This window comes from Chiroxiphia lanceolata, chromosome 5 (assembly GCF_009829145.1).
Source record: "Chiroxiphia lanceolata isolate bChiLan1 chromosome 5, bChiLan1.pri, whole genome shotgun sequence".
Lineage (NCBI taxonomy): Eukaryota > Metazoa > Chordata > Aves > Passeriformes > Pipridae > Chiroxiphia > Chiroxiphia lanceolata.
In genome coordinates this window covers 60,929,745-60,955,835 of record NC_045641.1, presented here as the reverse complement: position 1 = coordinate 60,955,835, position 26,091 = coordinate 60,929,745, and the positions used below count along the sequence as shown (strand labels likewise).

Here is a 26,091-nt window from a genome sequence, read left to right as displayed (position 1 = left end):
CTCTGCATTCATGATAATAAAAAGAAAGCATAAGCTAATCAGGAATCAACCCCAGGGACTCATTTCTTCACAGGAAAAAGAATCCCTGTGGTTCTAAAGCTCCCAGAAGCAAGCACTGGGCGCTCCCAAGTCCCACCTCACTGGTGCAGGCACAGGTAGGTCATGGCACAGCTGTACCATCCTCCACGGTCTCCTTTAGGTCACCAGCAGAAATTAGGATGAAACATGCATATCTTTATCTTCTGTGACCAAACAGGTGGGCACTGTGGAGCTGAGGCTGTTTCACTCTGCTGCCTGTGCCACTATTTCTCAGTGAATGATGCCAAAAGTCAGGTGTCAACAGATGGTCTGAAAAACTCAAACATTTGGTAAGGCAAAGGTAACTTCCCAGCTTCAAATCTGGCTCAGACATCTGGTTTAATCAGCTTGCTCCTACAAATAGAGCCACAAATTCTGTAATCACTACAATTTATCAGTTTTATTCTTTCATCTCATTTAAAAAAATTAAAAAATCAGCATCTTCAGTAGCACCAGCTGCTTGAATGCCAGGCTTATCAAGTCACTGACTTCCTAAAATAACTCCATTTTCCTTGACAATCATCTAGTTTTGACAGAAATCACTCACAGTTACTACTGACTAGAATTAATCACATTTATACTTCACAGATAGTCCAGAGCCATGGAGATTTACAACACTATTTTGACCATCACTTCTGTTTGCTTATTAATTACCTGACACACTGATACTATTTCAATTATTTGGCAACAATAAAGCCTACTTTCCAGTTGACCGGCTGCAGCACCTGTTCAGGAACTGGTGTACAGGCAAACACACACCAGCCAGGATCTGAATAAAAACCCTTGAAAGTAGCATTGGCTTCCTAATACAGGATTATATGAAGAGGAATCCTTGGCACGTATCTCAGACCACCCTAACAAGATCTTTCCAATTCCAGAAGGAATCAAGCCCTGGTCTGTAAAACAGGTAAAACAGCATTTTTTTCAGAAGTGCTCAAAGTGCCTAAAAAGTTTACATCAATGGGAGCTGTGGACACTCAACAGCTCTAGAAAACAGTCTTTCAATTATAGAATAAAAGCAGAAAATAGTCCTTTCCCACTCCCATAACCAACGGCAGGACACAGAAGTATATTCTACAATATTTCACTTTTTACTTTAGTGTCTTACAGTAAAATTTTGATATCTGTTATTTTCTTTTCCCCTATAGACGTCAGCTACCCATCCATTCAGCTGTTTACAGTCTTTTTAACCCAGGTTTCTAAAACTCCCTGAAGATATAAGCTCATTTTCCCAATCCTTAATCTCTGCAACCTCTAATTCCACTTGACAAGCCAATTTGAGCAAGATGAAGGAGCACACACATCTTTGAAAGAGAAGTGAAACATTCCAAAAGGAAATAGGAGAATCAACAAATTGCTCCAGGAATTCAAATAATGCTTTTGACCTTCTGGTGGTTTATCCCTCTTCCCTTTCATTCTATGACTGCAGGCTGCTTCACCAAGTGGGGAAAACAAAACAAAACAGGCAAAATTTAACGCACACTGCTTGCAGTACATAAAAGAATGGTCTTTGGAAAAGCAACTCTGTTATTGGCAAGTTTGCTCTTAAGAAGGGAACAAGGAACAAGAGGATTCTAACAAATATACCACAATAGCTTGGCACCCTAATGTTTTACTAAGGCCAAATTGCCACGATGAGCATCATTACCTCCCCCAGCTATAAATTTCTTGGTCCTCATTTCACCTACCCTCTCCTACTCACCCCTATTACTGTGCCACTCCAAACCTTTCAGCTCTGAGTGGGCCTTGAAACATTAACTCAAATCAGAAGAAGAAAATGGTAGAATAAAAAGAGTATTTCAGTGTTAATATACTGAAAATGGCAGAACTACCTGCCCCTATGAAAATGACCTTCCTAGCGTGACAAACTCCTGCAGGTGTTAAGAGCCTGTTAGGTGAGATGCTGAATATATTCATGGTGAGCCAAATCAGAACTACTACAGCTATGGTTATAATTACTCACGAGTGTATCACACTCCAAACTTGTTATTTCAAACATCTACTGAGAAAAAGAGCAAGGTGTTTTGATAGTTCTTGTGTTTGCTTTTTTAATCCAGAACAGCAGTCACAAACATACTAAGGAAAGATTTTCCTTTCACTTGAGTCTGTCAGCTGGCACAACAAGCACCCTGGGAAGGCTTTCCTGTTTCTTCCAGCCCCACCAGGGACCTGCATGCAGCTGATCCGTTTGCAGCAGTCGACAGAGCAGAAATGCAGCCGGGGAGGCACTCGGGGTGCCCGCAAGGGGCTACCCCCCTTCCCCCAGCTTTCACTAAACAGAGTCTTTCTGGCTTATTACTCTCTCCCTGCAGCAAATATTAACAACAGAAGCAGCATAGAAAAAACTCACTGCTAAGGATTAAGAACATCAGCCCTGACCTTCTCTTTCTCTGTGGAAGGAATTCAAGTGGCCCTCAGGAAAATGAAAGCAGGATTTATTTTAAATGGACCTTTTATGAAAATGACTGTGGTTTCCAGCTCGTCAGATAGACTCCATCAGTGAATAGCCTTATTCACCTTGCTGTGCCTTTGACGTACGTATTGTTCTGGAAGTGTTGTGGCATATAAATTTTGCTAGGCATACTTTCTAACTATGCTGGTACTACTGTAGAATATTATAAAAGGCAATTGTTCCCCAGAAAGGTCCATAAGCTGTGATTTATTAATGAAATGCCAACCTGGGAAACGAGGCAAGGGTCTCAAGAGTGCAGGGTAAAGTAAATAGCGTAACAGAATACACATAGTGAGTGCTAGCAAAAACAACAGAAACATGCACACAAAGAAGAGATACAAATAAATTCCTCTCCTTGATGGAACTGAACATTGTCAGCTAAGAAATTTAGCCTTCAAGTGACTGAAGAATATACTCAGATGATATTCATACATATAATCTACCAGAAAAATGGCAATATGATGCCAATTACAGCACGAATTAAAGTCATCATAATTTGGTATAAAATGCCTTGTCTTGGCTAAGAAGCACTATGCAGGGAAATTTAAAGAGGCAGCATTACCTTTAAAATTAGACTTGAAGTAAAAAACTACCAACTGTAGAATATGAAAGATCAGGATAACATGTATCTCAGTCGCATTTAATGAACGTAACCTGAAAACCATCACAACTTCCTGTACCATATGTAGCCACATCACACAGAGCAGAAAAGTGTGTTCTTTGAAAAGGTATATCCTAGAGGACACTAGACATATCTTTTTAATTGACGTGAAACGTAAGCAGCACTCCCTCCTCAGACACGAGACTGCTGCACATCATCATGTGTTCCTGCTGAACAGGTAGGAGGTGCTGTGTACCACCATAAGGTCCCTCCATAGTGCTGGTCACGAGCACAGATGCATGAGGGCCAAGCAATATGAGGCACAATACATTCCCCCAAAGTGGTCAGGTACAAAAGCTACTGTTTCAAATTAGTTTTCCAGGTCAGCTGGCTCTGAACTAGCCCATGGCACACACATGAGTTTTCCCATTATCAGCCCTCCATGTATGAGGTACCAATGGAAAGTGGAATCCCATCCATCACGTACTCTGTACATACACATTCACAGCTATTACTACAGGACAAGCCGCATTTTAATCACACTGCTAATTAAGCAGCGACCTAAAAATGCCATGCAGAGTAGCACCTGAAGGGTCTTCCTTTCATGCTCGTTGAATTATTATGACATGTCAAAGAAATAACTGTCACCCTGATGATAATGCCAAGAATTGTTGTCCTCCCTTCAGTTCTCCAGGTGCTCGCCGCTTCTTCCAGGATAGGAAGGCAGCACTGTGGGTCTCTGGGTAGGCCAGTGGCCATTTGAAGCACCAGATTATTTCTCTGACCTTGCAACTGGCATGCTTGACACGCAATAAGAGAGTGCTTCAGCCATTTCCTGGTGCCTTTGTAATCCATCTAGTCCCAAAGCTGGAAGTCAGACCACATCCATTCCTCACAGCTGAGGCTGTCTTTGAAAATGAATGATAAATAAATGTCATTCTCTTTTGCCAGCTATTAATATATCTCCGGGGTGCAGGTGTTTGCAATAACATTCCCAGCCTTTGTCACATCACCCAGCACACTACTTGAAGCCTGTGTGAGGAAATTCACTGCAAAGAGCTGAACAGAACCTGAGGATTTTGAGACAAACCAGTGACTCCTGGTACCTTGGCTAAAAAAGCTCCAGAGAGGCCAATTTGCAGAGCATGCTGGGCATCTGCATGGTGAAAAATCAAGTCCCAAAAGGTTTCAAAGAGCTGCTTAATGGTGGACTGCCACTTTGCCACATTAGTCACTATGGAAAAATCTTGGCCAGAGGTGACAGCAAGGTCCTTTCCTCCCGCAGTGGGAGATGCAACAAGGAGCTGGCCTTTTTTTTTTTACTCCTGACAGACCTCTTGAAGATGGGCATTAATTGTGACATGTGATAGGGATGGCTGCAGCAAGACACAAGCACGGCTGTGCACCTCAACACTGTGCAGGGCAACAAGTCCTACTTGGGGAGCTGCCCACAGGGCAATAGGCAGCCAATAGGCAAGAGGGATTCACACAACACAGAAGAAGTGACCCAGAGAATGGAAATTCTATGCAAGATATTAAGAAAGCAATTATTTCAAGTGACTTCCTCATTAAGTAAGGTGGAGGCCAACAGCGAAAGTGCACGTGGAGGATGAGAAGGGATGCTTGTCTCTCCAAACAAACTGAACAGCTGCCTTCTCCATTTCTGCAGTTTTTAGCATTAAACCCCCATCTAGTAACAGACATGCTCCAAGAAAAGCACCTATGGACAGAAATCTTCCACTGTTTCTTCTCCTTCAGAGGTATAACAATGCTCACAAAATGAAACTGAACAAGAAAGCTTCATGCCTTAGACGTCCTTTATCAGCCCTACGCATACATGCCAACAGAGTTATTACCCTAATCAAAACAGCAACAACAAATTAGCCCTGTTTAAAATTCAATGGCACCAAAGGCAGAAATCCAATCCATGCATTCCCTAATTACAGTCCATGCAATACATTCTGCGAGTCTCCTGTGAGCTTGTGTTGTGGATGCACACACATCATCTCTTGCCACAGACAATCAGTTCAGAGTTCACTGGACAAATGTCCTCACTGCTGCCAAAACAATTTCTAGCATTTCCATTCTCCATGCCACAGAAAGGAAAGTGACAGTGCCAATGAGAATGAATATGAGGTTTTGTCCCCTCTTACCCCTGCACACCTACACTCTCAGACAAAAGGCACACAAACTGCATATCTGTTCACTCGAAAATAATTCCTTGAAAAATTCCAAGCTATCTCTTCCAGGATGGAGTTTGCAATGAAAAAGGAGAGAAAAATGGCTTCTGAGAAAGTTCTGTGTGTTTGCTTTAAAAGAAAGCAGAACATCTTACACTTTATGAAGTGGGAAAAACCAACAGATATGTCTCGTGCTGCCTACAAGCTGTAAAATATAGAGAAATAGTCTGTCTGGGGCTTAACTGAAGGATGGTCCTTCTCGAGGAAAGCAATGTCATATAAAAGGCCACTGCTGTTGCACCTGGAAAGGTGCTTTCTTAAGAGCCTAGTATAATCAGTTTTGCCTGCAGTTCATGTGTCCTGAACTTCCCTCTCTCCATTGTAAAAGGGAGTGTTTGAAGACAAACAGGATAATTTATTTCCAGGAAAAAGGGCACTTCCTGCTGCTTGCTTTCCTCAATTATGCACACTACTCAGCACAACACAATCTTCATACAATTTTCATACAACTTAAAGGCAGTATCACAACTGGGTGACCATGTGAGTTGTTAAAAATAAAACAGAAAAAAGCTTCAGAAATCAGAAATTTAGAATTTCCTGAAAAGCAAAATATTTCAGCTCTCTCCAATTATACCTCTAGTTATATGCATATATTTGCTCCATCCCTGAAATGTTCAAGGCCAGGCTGGATGGAACTCTGAGCAACCTGGTCTAGTGGAAGGTGTCCCTGCCCCTGGCAGGAGGGTTGGAACTAGATGATCTTTAAGGTCCCTCTCAACCAAACCATTCTGTGATTTTATGATTCTATACCTAGGGCTGAGGGAAGCAAGTCCATCCAAGGTGATCCCCAGGAATCATTATCAGTTCCATGTTCACAGTGGGTTTGTTGGAGGCTGCAACCGGAGACTGTCAAGATGGTTCTAGTTTTATTGAACTAGATACAAAAGCAGATTGCTTCAGATCCAATTGATTCAGTGTTTGGGGTTTTCAAGAATAAACACAAAGAAATTCGTAAGATGAATTTCAAAGCATCCAGTAAGTAAATGCCCAAAGAGTGAAATTCATATTGTTTAATAACATTAACAGTGGTCAAGAGCAAAACTGAACTTCTCACAAAAAATTACAAGTTGTAGTTTCAAATCAAACAGTGGTATTCCTAAATCCAGACTGATTTGTTTTGATTTAAAAAATAAGTAATAAAAATATTATAAAATCTGGACATTTAATACACAAAATGTTTTGAAGTATTTTGTTTTGCAGTTTGACAGAAGACAAATGACTCATTTACCCAAAGGAATCCTTCTGGATTATTATTTTACCCAAAATAACGTAACACAAAATGTCTTCAGATAATTCTGAAATATTTTTTCCAAGCGAACCAACAAAATTATTCTTACACACAGTTCAAATTCTGACAACAGGAGAAGAAATAAAAATGAAATGAAACTTCAAAGAACATGGAATAAGATTTTTCAGAAGTCTTCAGTACTGGGCTAATGAGAATTTTATCATTAACTTTCCTGGGAATAGGATTAGGTATAATGCAAACAGTTCTGAATATCGCTAGCAGTGAATAATGAAAGCAGGAGGAATACGAGATGATGTACAACCTGTAGGTAGAACTAGTGAATACCTAATAGGGTATTTTCCCATATTTCCTACACAGCATCTGCCAATGTATTATCTAAGTTAATGACTCTGCAGCCTCAAACTGTTTGGTTCATTTTCTTTCTCTTATCAGGAGCACAAGGAAGACTGCCAGGGTAGACGGAAGCATGTACATGACCTGCACATTTCAGCATAACATAGGTATTAAAAACCTGTCACTCTTCTACTATGCTTTTCAGTGATACATATATTTAAAAGAGAGAAACTTTTGTACTATTTCCAAAATGACTACCAACACCTTTCTTAAAGAAGTTTCCACAACAGAGCTGAAGGAGGAACAGCTTGTAAGTTCCTATGATCCACAAAAAAACTCCTTTCCATATAAGTGCATATCTGATCTCTGACAAGGCTAGTACAATCTCACTTCCATGTCTGCAATACAATTAATGGTGCCTCTGAGATGCTGAATTATAAAGTATGGCTTACCAACTATTTATTTACGCTAAAGAACAATTTCCAGATCATTTCAGATTTCCCACATTCCATTACTCTGCTGACAAAAAAAATCTTCTCATCAAGATGTACTCAGCGTTTAGGTTTTGGAAGCATAGCAGAAGTGCGAATACAAGAATTGATTTTATTTTCAAATGGCTCTGTAGATGACAGTTCCCAGTCCTGTTTGAAGTAAGTGACAAAAAGCCTAATGACTATGGGAGAGGCAGAGATGCTTAACAACTTCAGTGGGGTTTGGATCATTAACAGTAATCGAATGTGGGACTCCGGGCCAAGTTTTGCCCTCAAATCAGACCAATTAGAGACCGAGACATTCAACTAGAAAGATATTTTCATCTGTTAAGCTTGCCTGCATCAGTTATTAATGGTATGTTTCTTTCACCTCAATCCAATGCATTCCAGAGGAAAACTTGTGCTTAACCAACCATTTCATCTGAAGATCATAGAATAGAATCACAGAATCAGTTGGGTTGGAAGAGACCTTCGAGATCATCAAGTCCAATCCTTGATCCAACACCACTGTGGTTACTAGACCATGGCACTTTGTGCCACATCCAGTCTTATCTTAAAAACCTCCAGGGATGGAGAATCCACCACTTCCCTGGGCAACCCATTCCAATGCCTGATTACCCTCTCTGTAAAGAATTTCTTCCTATTATCTAACCTAAACCTTCCCTGGCACAACTTAAGACCGAGCCCTCTTGTCTTGCTGATGGTTGCCTGGGAGAAGAGACCAACCCCCACCTGGCTACAACCTCCTTTCAGGGAGTTGCAGAGAGTGATGAGGTCTCCCCTGAGCCTCCTCTTCTCCAGGCTGAACAACCCCAGCTCCCTCAGCCTCTCCTCATAGGACTTATGCTCGAGTTCCTTCACCAGCCTCGTTGCTCTTCTCTTTACATATTATGCAGTCATGGGAGAGTGCATCGAAGACCGCAAGAGAAAATGGGAATCATCAACAAGCATGGAAGACCTGGAATCACAAGCACCTAAAATCATCTCTGAAGCAAAAAAGACACATGTCCAGGTGAATGTTACATCAGGAAGCCTGGAGGCCTTTGGGGGTGATGTGTCTAAAGGAGACATGGAGACCTCTGATCTGATACGCTGTGTTGCTGACCTGCAGTACAAAACCCATAAGATTAGGAAACAAAAGATCGTTATTTTTTTAAATGCTGTACTGCGTGTGTTTTGGTGTTACCTTGAATGCAGCAATGCAGTGTAGGCTGAGTAATGCCATCACCAGCACCAGGAACACTGTGGCTAAGTTCCTTGCATCCCAGATGGACTCGACCAGAGGGATGCTGCCGACCTGCCAGTCATAGCACAGGGTGATCGGGGCCAGCAGGAGCCACGCATTGAAGGCCAGAAGGTAGGAATAAGTTAAAAACCTGCAAATGAAAACAGGTAATGTAATACATGGAATGACTGCCAACACAGGAAACGTTTTCCTTTGGCAATTGCCACATACTACGTGGGAGGAGAAAAAACCAAAACAACCAGCCAGCAACACTCAGCACACACAGGCGACACCACACCTCTCTGTCAACAAGGAGATGCCAACATAGGCAAGAGGCACTTTAACGGACTGTTTAAAGAAATAACATAAGATCAGCAATATTTACACAGTTTCTATGCACCAGCCTTTGGAAAACTAACAGACCTTCATCTCCCATTTGAATGTTGGACTTTTGAAGTGACTTTCTGCCAGCTTCAAGAATAAATGAATAGTAACTAAGCAGGTACACACATGTGTTGAATTTTTACACTGTTCATTACATCACTGCTGCAATACAAAAGATCCTTCTAGCTAGGTTTCATTTAAAATTTAGGATTTCTTCTATATGCACAACATTGAGCAACTAAAGAAAGACTCCTCTCTTTTCTCTTTGCAAACCAAGGCACAGAGAGAAAATACAGAAGAAAGGAGGCAGAGGTAATTTTTGGCTGATCCCACCACAGCTTATTAGGGCTGGGGACAGATTGCACGAGATGTGCTAGAGAAATATGAAGAAGTAGGGAACCTTTCAAATTGTTGCAATCTCCAATAATTGTTAGTCTCAATAGAGAGGAAATTCATGGGGAATGGAAATGGGGAGCATGCTGCCCTCTGGGAAGTATGCAGGGCTTTCAACAGACTGAACAAGAACAGCATGTGTGTGACTGGGCTAAAGAAAACAAGAAAAAAATAAAAATCAAACCCACATCCCTCCCCCCCCTCCTGGCTTTTGCTGCTTGGCATCTACTTGCCAAAAAGTGCATCTGAAGTTGAAATACTTTTGAGTGCAAGAGATTGGAGATTATTCCAGCAATCACGAAGTCAACCAAGCAAAATTGCAACAACCTTTGAACAGACAAACTCTTCCTTGGCTCACAAACAGAAAAACCCACATTGTGCACAGCACCAAAAATGGCAAATACTAAAAAAAAAAAATAAAATAAAAATATATTCTATCCTGCATAGGATTCCTTCCATCTGAGCCTGCTTTGGCAGTTGTTATCACACCCAGTTGCCATGGTACCTCAGCAGCTTTATTAAAATGATAACAAAGGATGGCAGAGATGTCAAGCCATGTAGACAGAGGATTGTTTCATTTGCCGTTTACAAACATGCCTTTTTGGGGTCAAAATGTAGCCCCTTACAATAGCACTTATAACATTATATTATATTTGTGGCAGAGTAGTAATACACAAGCTAAATGTGACTCCAGGCAGGCAGGATGGAAGTTCCCAGGTGGGTGTTGGGCCCTAAATTTCTGTGAAAACGTTTTTAAATAACTACAAACTGCTGGGATATCAGTTTCTCTTCTCATCCGAAAAACAAACGACTCCAGCAGCAGAGTGACCCAAAAGCAGGGAGGCTTACAGAGCTGGAATAATGTTTCATTGCAAACAGTCAAAGAGGCACATTCTTATTTTCCTGCAAATCTTTCTAAGCTCCCAATTCTGGTGGAAAGTAGAATATTCCCACATTTTTAAGGTTTTCAGCCATGTTGTACACTTCTCTTCCACCCCTCCATTTTCCTCACCTTCCCCATCCTGAGGTACTAAACAAGGGTAAAAGTGAGAACAAAATCCATTTTCTCTCTTAACAGAGGAAGCAATTAGAAAGCCAGTTTCTATTTAAGAAAGCATCCCCCAAAAACATGATCTAATTTTACTCAAACTCGTCTTGCAATTTTGATTGTTCACTCTTTCTAAAGAAATAAATGTGTTTTCTAGTCACCAATCCAATCTTTTCTGGACCACATTACAGAGGAACACAGCAACACAAAATCTGGTTGGGTTTAATCAGGCCAAGGCATTCACTTGTTATGTTATGTGTGGCCTGACCCACCTCTGCTCAGCCACAGACAGACTTCTCTATCAGCCTCAACACAACATCAGTTCAGAAAAGGCTGCCAGCACTTATTTACAGCTTAAAAGCCAAACTGAGATCCATTTCTAGCTTTACTTTTAAAAGAAAAAGCACGTCTATTTAGGTCAATCTGAATAATGTCATGACATACGATACCCTTACTATAAGTGCATATATTGAACAGGATTTTCAGAAGCGTTGAGTTAGTTTTGCACTTGATGCTTTAGGAGAGCCCAGTTTTTGCAGAGAGTGTCCTTTCAAGCTGTGGCATATTAATATTCTCAGTAAGCTTCACAATATTGATGGAAGACTGTACGTAAACCACAGCACACACCAGAAACCCTCCCCTACTTACTCAGACTGGGCTGCTGGGTAGGAAGGAACGAGACGACATTTGGGATCTTTGCAAACTGCAGCATTGCAGTTAAAGACAGACTAGTTGCTTTTCTGCATCTTCACTGATAAGGCAGGAGCTGATAAATCCTTACACAGCACAGAATAAATAAATACAGTTTGCCACCATAACAAATTGAGTCAGTTTAACAATCTAAGAGGAACTCAGGGTAGCCAGAGCAGTGTGCATTAATGCATTTCTGCTGGAAGGTTAGGCCAAGCTGCTGTTGAAGATGAGAAGTCCCTCTCCAGGACCCACACTGATCAGGAGAGGTTTGTAAACAAATGTCTATTTTCAAATGCTTGTGAGGTTTCAGTCTTCCTTGGGAACCATGTGCACAACTTGCTGCCAGAGGTGGGTCCCAAAGGAGATGGACAATTGCTCTGTTCCACTATGGCAATAAGAAGTCTTTTAATATGCTCTTCCAGCAGCAGTGGAGTATTTTAAAGCCTGTGACAGTCATTACCATCTAAGTACAGTCAAGTGGTTCACCTCTCCAGACACCCTTGTGGAGAACCCTTGGCCACATCTCGTTTCCAAGCCTGAGCACCCTCATTGAACATGCACATGCTGTTAGCAGGCATGGTAGCAAGATCCATGAGGGCACTGCCTGATTTTAGAAGGCATTTGTAAGCTGCAAGAAAGCCTTGAGCGAGCTCTGATTCCAGCAAAAGTTTGGCTATGCTTTCAGCATTGGTAACCTGTCCTTGAACATGATGGATGTCTGCATAAAATAAAGCACTACAAACTATTGCTATTCTATGCACTAGAACAGAAAAATAACATGATGCTAATAATAGTTACTGACAATTCAGTGCTGCTTTTTATTTATGGCTCTCAAAAGCACATGATATTCCTTTACATCTATGCGGTTCTCATGTCACAAGGCTAACTTGGGAGAAAGATAAACTTGGGAGAAAGATAAACACGGGAGAAAGATAAACACAAGAGAAAGATAAACACAGGAGAAACTTTGGAAGAAACCTCTCACCAAAGCTGATGTCTCTAGGAAATAATTTGCAAATTTTTAAAAGTCTTGAAGATTCATGAAATCATTCCAGGAACTAATTACATTTCAGCAGCCTACCTGCAAATGGCAACAAAAGTGTTTTCTTTTAATTAGTTGACTGAGTGAATTACATTTTAAATTAACGATCTTCTCTATATTGCTGCTAGTGTCTGCTGGAATTCTAAGGGAAAAAAATCCCTGCCTATAACATCTCCTGCTCTCTCAGCTAATCCCATGCAAAACAGAGTATTATTAGTGAGGTGACAGGAAGAATTTGCCTCTCAGCAGGCAAACAGTTTTCCCCCAGGCTGGGTAAAAGCATTTGCATTGCGGCAAATTTTTTATTTGCAAATTGAACATGGAAATCCAAGTTAGAGCGGGTATCAAGTGCTCCTTTACACTTCTCACTATCTCTGGCATGCTCAGAAAAACACAGCTCCTCCTGTAGGTAGCCAGAGTTGTCATGGCAATCTGGTTTGTTTAGTTTTAAATTTTTTAGTTTAAATGTACTGTTGCGAGCTTTGATGACTCATACCCAGAACCTGTTGCAGAACTATCTGAACTTATTGTTTCTGCTGCAAAAATGAAAGTAAAAGATACTACTTAAAGCCATAAACAATATGACAATACTTGAGGAATTGTCTAACAGACCCTTTGCTGAGCTTGGAAAAGCTCTCGTCTCAGCACTGCCAAACCCAGGCAATTAGACCACAAGGATTGTGAGACTAGGGAAAAAACCACAAGATTTACAGAAATTTATGAGGTATTTCATTTGTTTTCTGATTTTGGAGCATTTAAAGCTTTTTCCCCCAGCTTCCAGGGACTAAGATTACAGATTTCTTCTCAAAACTGTGCTACATAAGTGATCACAAAGGTCCAATCATGTCCCACCGAAGCTGCATGGAAAAGTGGGGGGCAGTGATCCTATTTTTTCCTAGGTGCATACAATAGTGTAACCTACTGCCTACCCAGTTCTGGGACAACTGTCCTATTCCTGACAGAAAGCCCTAATCCCAAAGACCCAGTGGGAAGCATCCATTTGCAAGTGGAATATTTTCCAGCACTGGGAGTTTTATCAAGGTAAAGGCAAAGCATTCTCCTGGTTGTGAAAAAAAATGGGCCTATCTAGAAGACAGGTGGTAACAGTGCACTTAACTAGTATTTGGAAAAAGAAGGGGATGTACAAAGCAAATGGGGAACTGAAACAGCAGCAGGAAGATAGCTGTTGCCCTTTCAGAAGTCACAGACCTTGGTTATGCTCTTCTGAGAAGACCTCCACGTTGCCAGGCGCTCTGGGAGGTTTCGGTTCACTATTAAGGGTAAGAAGAGCTTTCTTATTAGGGAAAGCTTCTCTCTTGTATTGACAGCTGAACTGATTGCAACTCAAAGCTCTCTTCATCCTCTACAAAACCCTAAACCCAAGTGTGTTTAACGAGTCACTTCACAATAATGTCCTCCTAGGGCACATGTGGCTGCAATTATAACCAGGTGGTGGCATTTAGGGATATCATCTTAAAATTGTATATATTTGCACTTCCCCTGGGGAACTGTCAGTCCAGTCATGCCTTCCCATATGAGTTTATTTTCCTGCTCTGTATATTGTCAGCCTAAACATTTTCTTTTCGGAGCCTTAGAAGAAAAAAATTCCCACTCTGTCTATCCAGCTCACTTGGTGATGGTGGAGTAAGACTATACAAACAAGCAACAGACTACTTCCATTTAACATCCAAATGTGAGTATAAGCTACACAGAAAATACTTGTAACTGAAGGAAGTACCTGTGTATTCCCTTTCATCAAACCTTTTGCATTTAGGGGAAAAAGAGCTGCCAGTCAGTAGGGGATAGGAATAGGAAAGACAAACATAGGGATAAACAGACAGCTGCAGCTTGATAAATAGCAAGGTAACTCTTCTGCATGGGGGGTTTGGGGGAACCAGGGACACAGGAAGAAAAGCAGACTATGTTGTCTTCTGTAGCTACACAGCCTGAAGAGCTTTAATCTGGTGAATGGTTCTCTATCAGTTGTTTCAACTCTGGGTCTAACAATCTGAAAAATATCGAATTCTTGAAGAGTAAAGACTTTCAAAGAGCCTGTGAGTTTCCAGTGAAACCCGAGCCTGCTGTCAGGGTCTCAATGCTGGAAAACCTGGGACTGATCTCATATTGTTTTCCCTCTGCAAACCCCCATGTGCTGTGGGTGAGGGCATGTCTTGCCATCAGACCTGATCCTCTGCTCATCACGGACAGCAGCAGGCTTCAGAAGTCACACAGCCCAAATCCCCCAGCCACCGGTGGGCAACTGCTTCTGAAGAGGCAGCAGCAGATGGAGGGTCCTCTAGACAGGCACTGAAATACTCGTGGCTGATCCTCAGGAAATTAAAAGCCAGACCTCATAAACCCACTGTGATAATCTTCCTGGAAATTGGCCATTGTATTCCAGGGCGTTACCTACCCCATACTGATGGGAACCAAAGGGATGTCCTGGGCACACTGCTTTGCCTCAAAGACTGCCTCAGAGACTTCCCCTTCTGTATGGAAGCATTTTGGAAAGCAAAATGCATGGCCTATAGGAGTCAATGGCCTCTGTTTTGGCTGCACCCCCTCTACTCCATATGCTGGCTTTTAGGCAGGAAAGGCTTTTTGTGTAACCAGCACTTCCAGCAAACACTATGACCCATTAAAATTCCCATCAAACTGATTTCCAGAGCAGCACTACCTATCAGGGTCTATTCATCAAGCCAAGAAAACTTAACTGAGAGAGATGCTGAAATCTTTCACGTGGCTCTGGGAAAGCCATTTTCTCTGTAGGGTCGCCTTTGCTTTGGAACATCATCTTCCAGACAGGTTCTTCCCTATCCCCAGCCCCCTTGAAATATTTGCACTTAATGTATGGCCTGTCTGGCCCCTGGGAAGGCACGAGAGCAATTCTTATCAATATTGTTGTTCTCCCTTTTGTTTAGAAGTGAGTACTGGGTGCCTGCAGAGATTTACATGTAATCTGAAGTTAAGCACATTTGGGCACACGATAGAAAGCACTGGTATAACAGGCAGAACTTGACCACCACTCAGGTAGTATGTGCAAGCCTGGCTGATTAAGAGCTGATATGTCACAGGGGTCTATTTTAATGCCAGCTCCTAGCCTAAGATCAGTGACAACCCCATACCAGAGTAGTTGCTATGCTTGACTTCTGTTACCTTGGCAGAGCTGGCTGGCACAGGGACCAATTTTTCCAGCACAGGTCCACGGTCTGCCTCTTGGTAGTTCATTCCCTTTGAAGTTACAACTGGGATGATTAAATGCATCGCTCAGAAAACAGTCACAAATCTCTGTGAAAAGGATTATGTGCCAGTTTTTATGTATAAGCACTTCTTCAGCTTTCTGCGGCACTGAATTCTCATTTACCTGATTGAAACAGCAAAGAAATACAGAAAGCCAGCTTACAGAGAGAGCAGTTCAACCATAGGACAATTCTATCTCAAGGCAGTCCTAGTAGAAATGCATTAACTATTTAAGGAAACATCACAAAAAACCTGCTTCATGCTCAGTGATCAGCCTACGGAGGTCACAAGGCAAATGCCAGCAAAGATTAATATAACTTGACTCGCAAAGACATAGGTTTTTTTTAAAAAACATACTTTTAGTTTGAAAAACATACTTTTAGTTTCAACTTTAGTTGAAAGATTTAATCTGTTTCACACACCTTAAGACATGCTGCACAACGGACTTTTCCTTTGTCACACTACAGTGTTAGTAATACAATCTGTTTATCCAGAGGCCTCCTACTTCTTTCCCCTTCAGAATGGCAGAAGAAAGAAACATTGTGCAAAACGTTTGAAGCATGTCAGCCCATTGCTCAACACCCTCCTAACTCTTGAGCTGCACTTCAGTACACTGTTTACCCAAAGCTGGGTAATTCTCCAAACCTTTCTAATTACATTCTTCCTCAGATTCTGTCTAATACAAGTAAGAATGTTTGAACAGAGGTTTGGGATTGGTTTTCCTATTTCAAATATAGCCTACCCATAGCAGATTTTGAGATTAAAGTCTGTGTTCTTTAAGGTAGGCTAGTGGAGAAGGTACATCCTTCCTGCAGTGTACAACAGCCTGTGTGGACAGGCTTTAATGGCAGGGCTTACGAATAGCAGGATTCCCAACACCTTCATTTCTGCCTCTGCTGAGAAAGGGAATGGTGGACACATCTCATCTTCTCAGATCCCCTTTGCCAAGCAACACACTGAAAGCCATGGAAATGTGGCTTTCATTTATGTCACCAAGTTTTGGGAATATCACTTGTAATTTTAAGGACAGTAATTTAGCAAACATGATGGACAAATGACTGTTTTTAAAGACTGAAAAACTGTCACTATTTCAGCATACTTAGCCTTTCAATTGTTAAATAAATCATTATGTCTACTTCGATTTATACATTTGTGTTGTCCAAGACTGGAGACAGGTTACACAGAACATATAGGCATGTTCTAAGGCCAAACTAAGCCACATCAAAGGTCTATCCAGACCAGGATCCTCTTTCCAGCAGTGACTAAAAGTTAATGCCAAGCAAAGTATGTAGGAAGATGACAATTTTTTTCCTCGATCTCTAGCTAGCATGATGTTTCCCAGCTTGGTGTGGTTTCTGCACATTTAGTAGCATGGATTTCTTTTTTCAACTTGGCAAATCTCTTTGAGCCTGCATAAACTTTCAGCACATTCCCAGTGTTCTGCAGGAAGAAGCTACCCAACTCAACTACCTGTTGCAAGCTACCTCCTTGGCTTGCTTTGAACCTGTCTCCTCTTAGATTCATTTGATACACCCTAAGTTCTCTATGCTCCCCTCTGACCTCATGGCTCACTATGTTTTCAAACCCAAAACTTACACCTACCCCTAATGTTGGTCCCAGTAACCCTTGCCAGCCTTGGGACGCCTCACCAGCTGACACATTAGCCTTGCAAGAGTTAACAATACTCCTTTGGGTTCATCCTATGTCAGCCAAACCCCTAACTCCAGATCTAACTTTATGCATTTCACAAAGACTGCAACACATTTCCAAACTACTGTTTTCCTTTTTTATTCCACTGTTATCAGCCTTCCTCCTAGTCTGACAGAACTGGCCAAGTCTTACAATAATTTTCAACTCTTTTGGAAACCATAACATTTACCCTGACGAGACATGCACAAAAACCACATTTCCAGCTCAGTGCAAACAAAGACAACTCCTTGAAAACAGAAACTCCCATTTGTGACCTGCATGATCTTCAGAGTTACAAAACAACTTGCCCGCTGCCTGAGCACTAACCCTTGCTTCAACTACAATTACGGTGTTAGTAATCACCTCGACATCACCACCCAAACTTGATCTTTCTTTTAGTTTCATGGGGCTTCTCCCTTCTGATCTTGGCACCAAACTTAGCTCTTCCACTCTTCTTCCAAACTCAACCCAAATTGCAAATAACATCCTGGCTTTAAATTCAGTGCTGTATCCCAATTACTGCCTTCAAAACCTCGTTAAAAGCTTCCCACAATGGCTCCTCATATGCTGCTGCTACTGTAGATGTCCACAGTTGAAGTAAACACTGTTTAGGAGCTTCTCTGAGGTTGAACCATAAGCACAAACTCTCTGGGATCCACCAGCTGAGTAGCAATCACACACACCAGCACCTACTTGGATGTTGAACATCCTTGAGCCCTGATGTCCTAGACCATAACCTAATGTCACTCCTAATACCAGGGCCAATAAGTTATATCACTTCCAAACCACCCTCAAGCAGTTTACTCAGGTAACATCACTTCTTATTCCACCCTGTGGAAATGCCAGGTTTTAAAAACAGTATTATCTCTTCAGCCACCCTCTTCCTTGCACCTAAGCTGGACACCAACCCTGCATCTCAGACTCACCATCCTGCTGGCCAGACACACAGATCATGGAACCATCAAATAGTTTGGGATGGAAAGCACCTTTAAAGGCCATCCAGTCCAACTCCTCTGCAAGAAGCAGGGAAATCTCCAACTAGATTAGGTTGCTTAAAGCCCCATCCAACCTGACCTTGTGTGTATCTAGAGATGCGGCACCTACCACCTCTCTGTGCAACCTGTTCCAGAGTCTCACCACACTCATCATAAAGAATTTCTTCCTTAAAGCTACTCTAAATCGATCCTCCTTCAGCTTAAAACCATTACCCCTTGTCCTATTGCAACAGGCCCTGCTAAAAAGTTTGTCTCTTTCTTTCTTTTAAGCCCCCTTTAGGTACTGGAAGATGCTCAAAGATTCCCCCAGATCCTTCTCTTCTCCAGACTGAACAACCCCAACTCTCCCAGCCTTTCCTGATAGCAGAGGTGTTCCATCCCATTAATCATTTTCATGGCCCTCCTCTGGACTCACTCCAACAGGTCCATGCCTTTCCTGTGATAAGTGTCCCAGAACTGGACACAGCATGCCAGGAGGGGTCTCACAAGAACAGAGCAGAGGGGTAGAATCACCTTCCTCAACACCCCACCTAAGCCACTTCAACCTTGCTAGCTCCATCTGACATCCCAGTCCTGCACTTAGGATGACTGGCACAATGTCAGTTCTGCAGCAATAGCTCAGCTCTGACCATGGGAAGATAAAGTCTCATGTGAGAGTTACAGTTCGAGTCTGAAAGAGGAGGTGAGGAAGAAAAAGGTTTGCTGCCAAGATAAGGGCCGTGGTCAGTGGGAGCATCATGGGCTGTCAGTTCAGAGACAGTCACTGCATCTCTGTCTACCTGCAGGACTGACATTGAGGCCTGCTGGAAGGATGGGTTTCCTGAATGGAAGATACAGGCTTCTGGGTAAATTGGCTAAAATGAGGATTAAGACCAAGCTCAGCAGAAGTGGAAGAAGTGGGATATCTATAGGGTTTTAGAATCCCTTCAGAATAGTAATACTGTTTTTTACTGGCATGGATTTCCTTAATTAGGTTTGGAGCAGGTAGGTGTTGCTGGACTGTAGATGAAGCCAGGGTTGCTGCTGATGCCAAGGGAGGACCTCAGCCAGTAGCACTCTGACTTGTTTTTCCCAAGGCTATTAATAAAATTCACAGTGCCAGTGGTAAAAATAGTCACTTTTTCATCCCTCAAGAATGACTTAGCTTTGGGGTTTAAAAAACCTTCCCCTGTCACTACAAGATGTAAAGAGACAAACATGCAAAAGACACATGCAGCACAGAATAGGTAACTGAAATCAAGCCAGGACCATTTATGACTTGATGATCCCCATCTCAGCACAAGCATATGAAAAAGGGACAGCAGCAAATCCTTCACACTGTGCTGCACTGAGTCTGATATTAATGACTCCACCAGAAACACTACAAACGCATCAGAGCTTTCCAAATCAGACAAAGTGCTTCCTGGAAGCACTTTTAGCCCTGATGGTAAAAGGAGCTGTTGCCACATTATCATAAAGATCCCCAAATGAGATCCAGCCTGATTCTGCAGCAGATGTTGAATAAGGATTGATCTTAATCTGTGTCTCGGCTGCTATTCCACTGTTGGAATGAGGAGCCAGCAAGGCCAGAAAGTGGCACAGAGGAGGACTGCTCCCATTTTCATTTGAGACTTCAGGAAATTCCTCAGAAGGATCCAGTAGCCAACCAGAGCAAACATTTACGCACACGGCCCTTCCACCTTCACTGTTCAGTCACTGATATTCCACCAACAGCCATGGTCATCCCTTTTTTACATGAACTTCAGCTGAAGCAAAACTCTGAATGCATCCCGTATCTCAGGAGCATCCAGTTCTAAGGTTTAGGATTAGACTTCAGCCACTGGGCTTTCCAGTCCTGTGCTCAGGCAATTAAACTATATTTTTTGAGCTTTGCATAAAAATAAGTGCACATATTTCAGTAAGAAAGCATCTCTAATATAACTCTATAGGACCAGGAGCATGCTTTGGTTGCTTTCTATTCTAGACAGAGCAATTAAGAAGTAATTAAGACAACAGAACAAGTCTTCTCAATTGCCATTTGTAAACCATTTTAGTGCAGGAAAAAAATAACATCAAGACTAATTTTTGAAAACTTCTGTTTGATCACTGGCATTGTACCTTGTCAGGAAATGCGGTGAGAATGAAGCTGGATTGTCCTGCTCTGAAAACATCGGCATGGATCCTCCCATTATCCAGAGGCGGAAATACAACAGGAGAATCACCTTCAAAGAAGAACATCTCTGTTAGCAATGCACTGCTAAGAAGAAATAAGGCCTCCAGCAAATATTTTTGCTCTGCAAAGCGAGGTAGCTCAGCAGTTTGAGCAAAATTCAAGTCTGCCCCCCTATGCAGGGCGACAAACCTGCGAACCCTCAGCAGAGACAGCACACTGTGATGTTGTGTATCCCTCTTCCACGTCTGCTTTACTGACAGCAACTGGCACATCTCGGCTACCCACCACAAAGGCAGCATTTTGAAGGACAAATCTGTCACCCTGCTGCAGCGCAGACTGCAGAGTTTTGCTGTTGACCTCTACCTAAATACAGAGGGGAAAATCATGGCTGATGTTCTTAAAAGCTCTAATCGTTCATTCATGCTGGCACAGGTGTAAGGACAAGCTCCATTGGTGCTTCTCATGATGTGTACTCCTAACTCCTGGAAGGATTTCTGTGAGCTGGCACTCACACCTTTCTGGTAACCCTTGTCAAAGGACAAGCAAGGGGATCCAGCTCCTAGAGCAGCACAGGGAGCTGCACTCTCAGCACACCCCCACAGTGGGGCTTGTCTTCTCCCCTGCAACATGTCAAGCCCTGTCTGGAGTACATCAAGCAGCAGGTATTTGCAGGAAAAGTTTTCCTTATGACTCTTACTGAGCCCTGCACTGGCATTAACAGCATGCCACTGACAAGGCAGTCCAGTGCCAGAGAGTCCCCTGTATTTAGGGTAGGAAATACTTGCAGATGATTACATGGTTGTAAGGGCAACCACTGTAAATCAAAAAAAAAATTTGAACTGAAAACACAGTAATATTCTTGTTTCTGACCAGCTGAAATTTTCTAGGCTGATTTCCAAGACTAACTTTGTATTAAGATCTACCATTTGAGTTTCTGAGTCTTTTGGGATACCACTACACATTGTTCATTCTTGTCAGATACACAGAAATACATGGTCAAGTCCATTCATACTTACATAGCTTATCACCAAAGCAGCTCTCTTCAAAAAAGGCCTTGCGGTATACAAGAAATTCTGGTTGTTATTTGCAGTCAGGTAGCTGAAATATGAGGAAACAAATATTTGTTGTAATGCTTTTGAAACCATAACTCGTTTTTCAAATGGAGAAAAAACTGTACATTATTTTAACCAACCTAAACTAATGATGCAGTAATGACATCAACTCTTCAAAGATCTTTCCACATAACTTAAGTAAAACACAGTGACTAGTTCAGGTAATACACACTATAATACACTGCAGTTTTCCCATTAAAATCTGGTTTGGGTCTGTTTGTTGTTGGGTTTGGTTTTTTTTCAAATATTCAATTAACTCCTTAATCCTCAGAAAAATCCCATGTGTGTCTCAGTAAGATTGCTGTCTTCAGACTCCCAGAAGAGACTACACCGAGACACATTTTTAAAAGGTCACCCAAACAGAACAATTCAATTTTAGACCGTGATTAAAATGCAAAAACTCCTTGTTCCCAGCTCTCCACTCAGTCCCTAGAGATGAAAATAACTATCTGGGAGAACTGATTTTAAGCACTTTTTTGGAATGTATTCTGCATGCCTAAGTTTCATTATAAGTCTGCTGACAAAGTGGTATGATAATTAATTGCACAGAGACAAACACACAGGTGGCTTACTGTTGTAGGAATGTTCATAAAACCCTTCCTGTTTCTCAGTGAGTAAAATTAAACTGTATCTGAAGCCAAAACTACACATTTATTTTAATATAGAGTAGAAGCACTTGCCAAAGTCTAAGGAGCTTTCTTAATATAACAAACAGTGCCATACCCATGGCATTAATTCCATGATAATTCCATTTCTATTGAACCTTACAGCTGCTTCGTTATTGTAATAAAACAATGACAAAAAGAAATACAGAAGAGACAACAGGAATATTTTAGGCATATAGGAGCTAGAAAACTATTGAAAAAATGACAAGTTATTTTAAGAAGTTATAAATATCAAGTAAACAAAATAAATTCAGAAGGAAGACATTACACATTCTTCTGTGGAACATACAATCAGTACCAGGATACTCTATTTAAATGATTTACAAAAACTGCAGCTTGTATTGCAACACCTTCAAGCAAGTTACCTTTCCAAGCATGAAATCATCATATGTTTCTCCTGTGAACATCTAGGCATGTAAAACGTATCTTATTTCCTCTCCAAATTCCTCAAGACAGTCTATCATCTGATTGCTTCCACCCTTCAAGTCTTTGAAAAAAACAAGATTGAAGCATTTCCTGATGCAGCCAAGAGCCTTTAATATCTGGCTTTTTGTTCAAATTTTCTATAGTAGGAAGTTTGCAAGCCTGGTCACCATGGTGAGATGAAAAAAGATTATACTGCAGAAAAAAGCACCAGGGCAAAGCCAGCAAGAAACAGAGGCAGCATTTTAAAAGAGGAAACAAGTACACCTGGGTCCTCTCTACAAAGTAACTCTCTTCAGAAAACTTTCCCTAAGTGTCATGCTTAAAACTAAGCAACTAAACCATACAATGTAAAGCAAGCCAGATGACTTTCAGTCTTTGGTGTCTACTTATTGTCAAATGTTGACATTTAAGCACCAAACCTGACTTAAATGTCAGACTAATCTTCAAGGGCTGAACGCCTCCAAGTGCAAAGTTTCTTGAGCTCCCACTGATTTTAATCAGGCTCCAGCAAGTACAAGTGAGATGAAACTAAGCCTTCAGCTTTCTCTCCCCATGAAAGGTCAGGTTGGCCTTCAAGTGTTCACCATGGCCCTACTCCAAAGCCCACTGGAACCAAAGGGAAAGCCTCTACTGACTTTAGTAGCATTTGGACCAAACCCCAGTCTTTTGTTCCCTACTGGAACCTTTTATGAAACTCAACCACCTCATGATTTGCAGCAGGAACAGAAGTGTTTGGTTGCACTTTGTTTACATTCATATGTGTGGAGAGAGGAGAGCCCTCTATTTATCACACTGTGTGACTCTTTTCAAGAACCTGTTTCCACTCGATCATAGTTTTATCTCACTGCAACACTTTAGGCAGGAATTTTTCATTACAAATATTTGCTTTAGGTGGAATTATTCTGGGAAGAGATCAACTAGAACAGTTCGACTCTTTCACCAAGGCTTTAGTTACAGACAAAGGAGCGCTTTTATCAGTGTCAAGGAGTCTGACAACTTCATCCTTGAGAAACTGCATCACTTGTTGCTCATTCATCCTTTGCAGTACGGTGCAGGAATACTTACTCTTTAAAAGTCTTGATTTTGAATTCTTTTCAAATGCTGCCCACATCTTGTACCTTCCTTGCAGCAAGCCTAAGACCATGCAGGCTACCAGCACAGTTTCAAGACATGAGTCTGTCACAGAATCATAGAATGGTTTGGGTTTGAGGGGAGCTTAAAGATCATCTGTCTAAAGATCATCTAAAGTTCCTGTCCTCCCTGCCACAGGACACCTTCCACCAGAATCAAGTTGCTCAAAGCCACATCCAGCCTGGCTTTGAACATTTCCAGGGATGTGGCATCCACAACTTCTCTGGCCAGCCTGTTCCAGTGTCTCACCACTCTCACAGTAAAGAATTTCTTTCTAATATCTAATCTAAACCTGTCCTCCTTCAATCTAAAGGTCTTTGTCCTATCACTACATGCCCTTGTAAAAAGTCCCTCTCCAACTTTTTCATAGACCCCCTTTAGGTACTGCAAGGTGCTCTAAGGTCTCCCAGAGTCCCCTGTTCTACAGCCTGAAGAACCCAAACTCTCTCAGTCTGTCTCCACAGTAGAGATGCTCACTCCAGCCCTCTGACCATCTTCATGGCCTTCCTCTGGACTCGCTCCAACAGGTTCATGCCCTTTTCTGCAACTCAAAGTTTATCTGAAATGTTCAATCAGATTGCAGGGTAGCTCTGGCCACTGCAGAGCAGGCCTTTTGAAAGCATTTCAGAAAACCCTGAGGGGCCCTCTCAGTTTATGCTGTGGAGCAGTAATACCTCCAGGAAAAAAGAAAAACCTGCATTGACACTAACTGCAAATCACCACTCTGTGCTAGAGTGGAGATGGGGAGCAAGCAAGAAGGAATCAGAATGAAAGCAGTGGGTAATGGGGAATGGGTGAAGGAAGAGTTCAGAGAGCTCTGAGCTTTCTGATCCTTGCCCCAAATGCTTTTGCTACTTTGCAGCTTCAGTTAAGAAATGTTTTTTTCCACAATAATTCAGTTAAGAAGTTAAGCTTTTCCATTTTGAGAAGGCTGCTGTCCTGAAGTCTGTTTGGAAATCCCAAAAGATAACATGGTTCATTGCTCAGTAATCCTGCTCTTCACCCATCAGATTGATCTGTGGGAGTGGCATAAAGACAGGTTATGCTCAATGCCTCAAAGCTTTACGAGAACCACGTGGTTTTCCAGAGCATCTTAACAGAACTACTACTTGTGTCAGAGAAGGTTACTATTACAACATCTCGTGTCTGGTGCAGGCAAAGAACAACACTCAGTTTGTGTCTTAAAATAAAATGAACTGCAAATGGGACCTGGATGAGGAAGTTTGCTATATGTCAGCGACACACAACGTGTATAATGAAGTAGCTTTTTACATGTAAAATTGCAGCTTGCAAATAGATCTAAGGTTACACTGAACTTTGCTCAGGCAACCTTAAGATCAGCAAAAGCTCTTAATTTGCCTTTAGCGAGGAGAAGCAAAGAAATCACCATTATAACACCTAAACTGTTTTATACCCTTTTTAAACAGCTGCCTTGTAAAAAGTCACTTACAGGTCAGATTGCCACGCATTTGACAACCTCTCTAGGCTGCCAAACATCCTCCTGTTCATGGGAACCACTCCCTATCACCTGCTCCACCCCGACCAGCCCAGTGTAGCTCCCAGTGCCAGGACACACACATGCCTTCATTCCCACAGGAGAGCGGGTGTGGGACACAGGTAAGGAAAGTGTACTGATAGTAACACCACACAGCAAAATGCTACCTCCAGAGTAGGTGAACATTTCAAGGTGTGGTTCTTCAAGATTTTCCTAAGAAAATTATAAAATTTGAGGAGGAAATCCAGACTGCCAGCTTCATTAAATGAGTACGAAAAGAGCCCATTTGGGCAGAGGTTCCACTTCTGCTTCGTGCCAGCCTTCCCACAAAGTAAACCAGCATGTAATTGCCTACTTGCTGTCTTTTAAAGGCCTTTCAGGAATACTCCCCAAAGCAACCAGAATCACAACAAACAATAAATCCAAGAAAAGCTTAATAATGCAGGGACTTCTCTCATGCAGTTCAAGCGGAGGCCAGGACAGATATTTGGCAGCTCCTGCTTCCTGAAAAGCACGGCTCATCCTGAAATCAGTTACATCATCAGGGCACTGTGAGGTTTTATAATTGAAGACAGCAGGGTAGGTGGCCTAGTAAAATTCAATACCATGCATTTTACAGGAACGTAAACTTTGCTGGTACCATATGGACTCTGTGTTAATCAAAACAAACTTCTCCAAGAAGCAGGCAGCTTTTTTAATTTGCCTGTACCACTGGAGGCATCCAAAGTTTACAGAACAGTGTGGAGCAGCACCTCTGTTGCTGTTCATTGCCATGGCTGTGTGAGCTATTGCAGACCACTATGGGCAACACATCCCACACTGCAGCTGACTCAGCTTCGGTGTAAAACATGAGCTTGCTTTGTGTTCTCTTCGAAGGCTTTCTCAAACAATTAAGATCTACGATAGATGCTCTCAATTAGGAACACCTAAAACACCATGATAAGTATGCAGTAGAAT

At 41.9% G+C, this 26,091-nt stretch overlaps 1 protein-coding gene across 1 annotated transcript in view; it reads right to left on the bottom strand.

Annotated features, from left to right (window-relative positions):
* TMTC1 (transmembrane O-mannosyltransferase targeting cadherins 1) overlaps positions 1-26,091 on the bottom strand; it is a 145,088-nt gene that overhangs the window by 67,433 nt on the left and 51,564 nt on the right. Inside the window, exons 6-8 of the mRNA XM_032688578.1 lie at positions 21,322-21,403; positions 20,251-20,354; positions 8,631-8,820 (exon numbers count right to left, since the gene is read on the bottom strand). Coding sequence (XP_032544469.1) covers positions 8,631-8,820; positions 20,251-20,354; positions 21,322-21,403 — 376 coding nt within the window. The remainder of the gene's footprint in view (positions 1-8,630; positions 8,821-20,250; positions 20,355-21,321; positions 21,404-26,091) is intronic.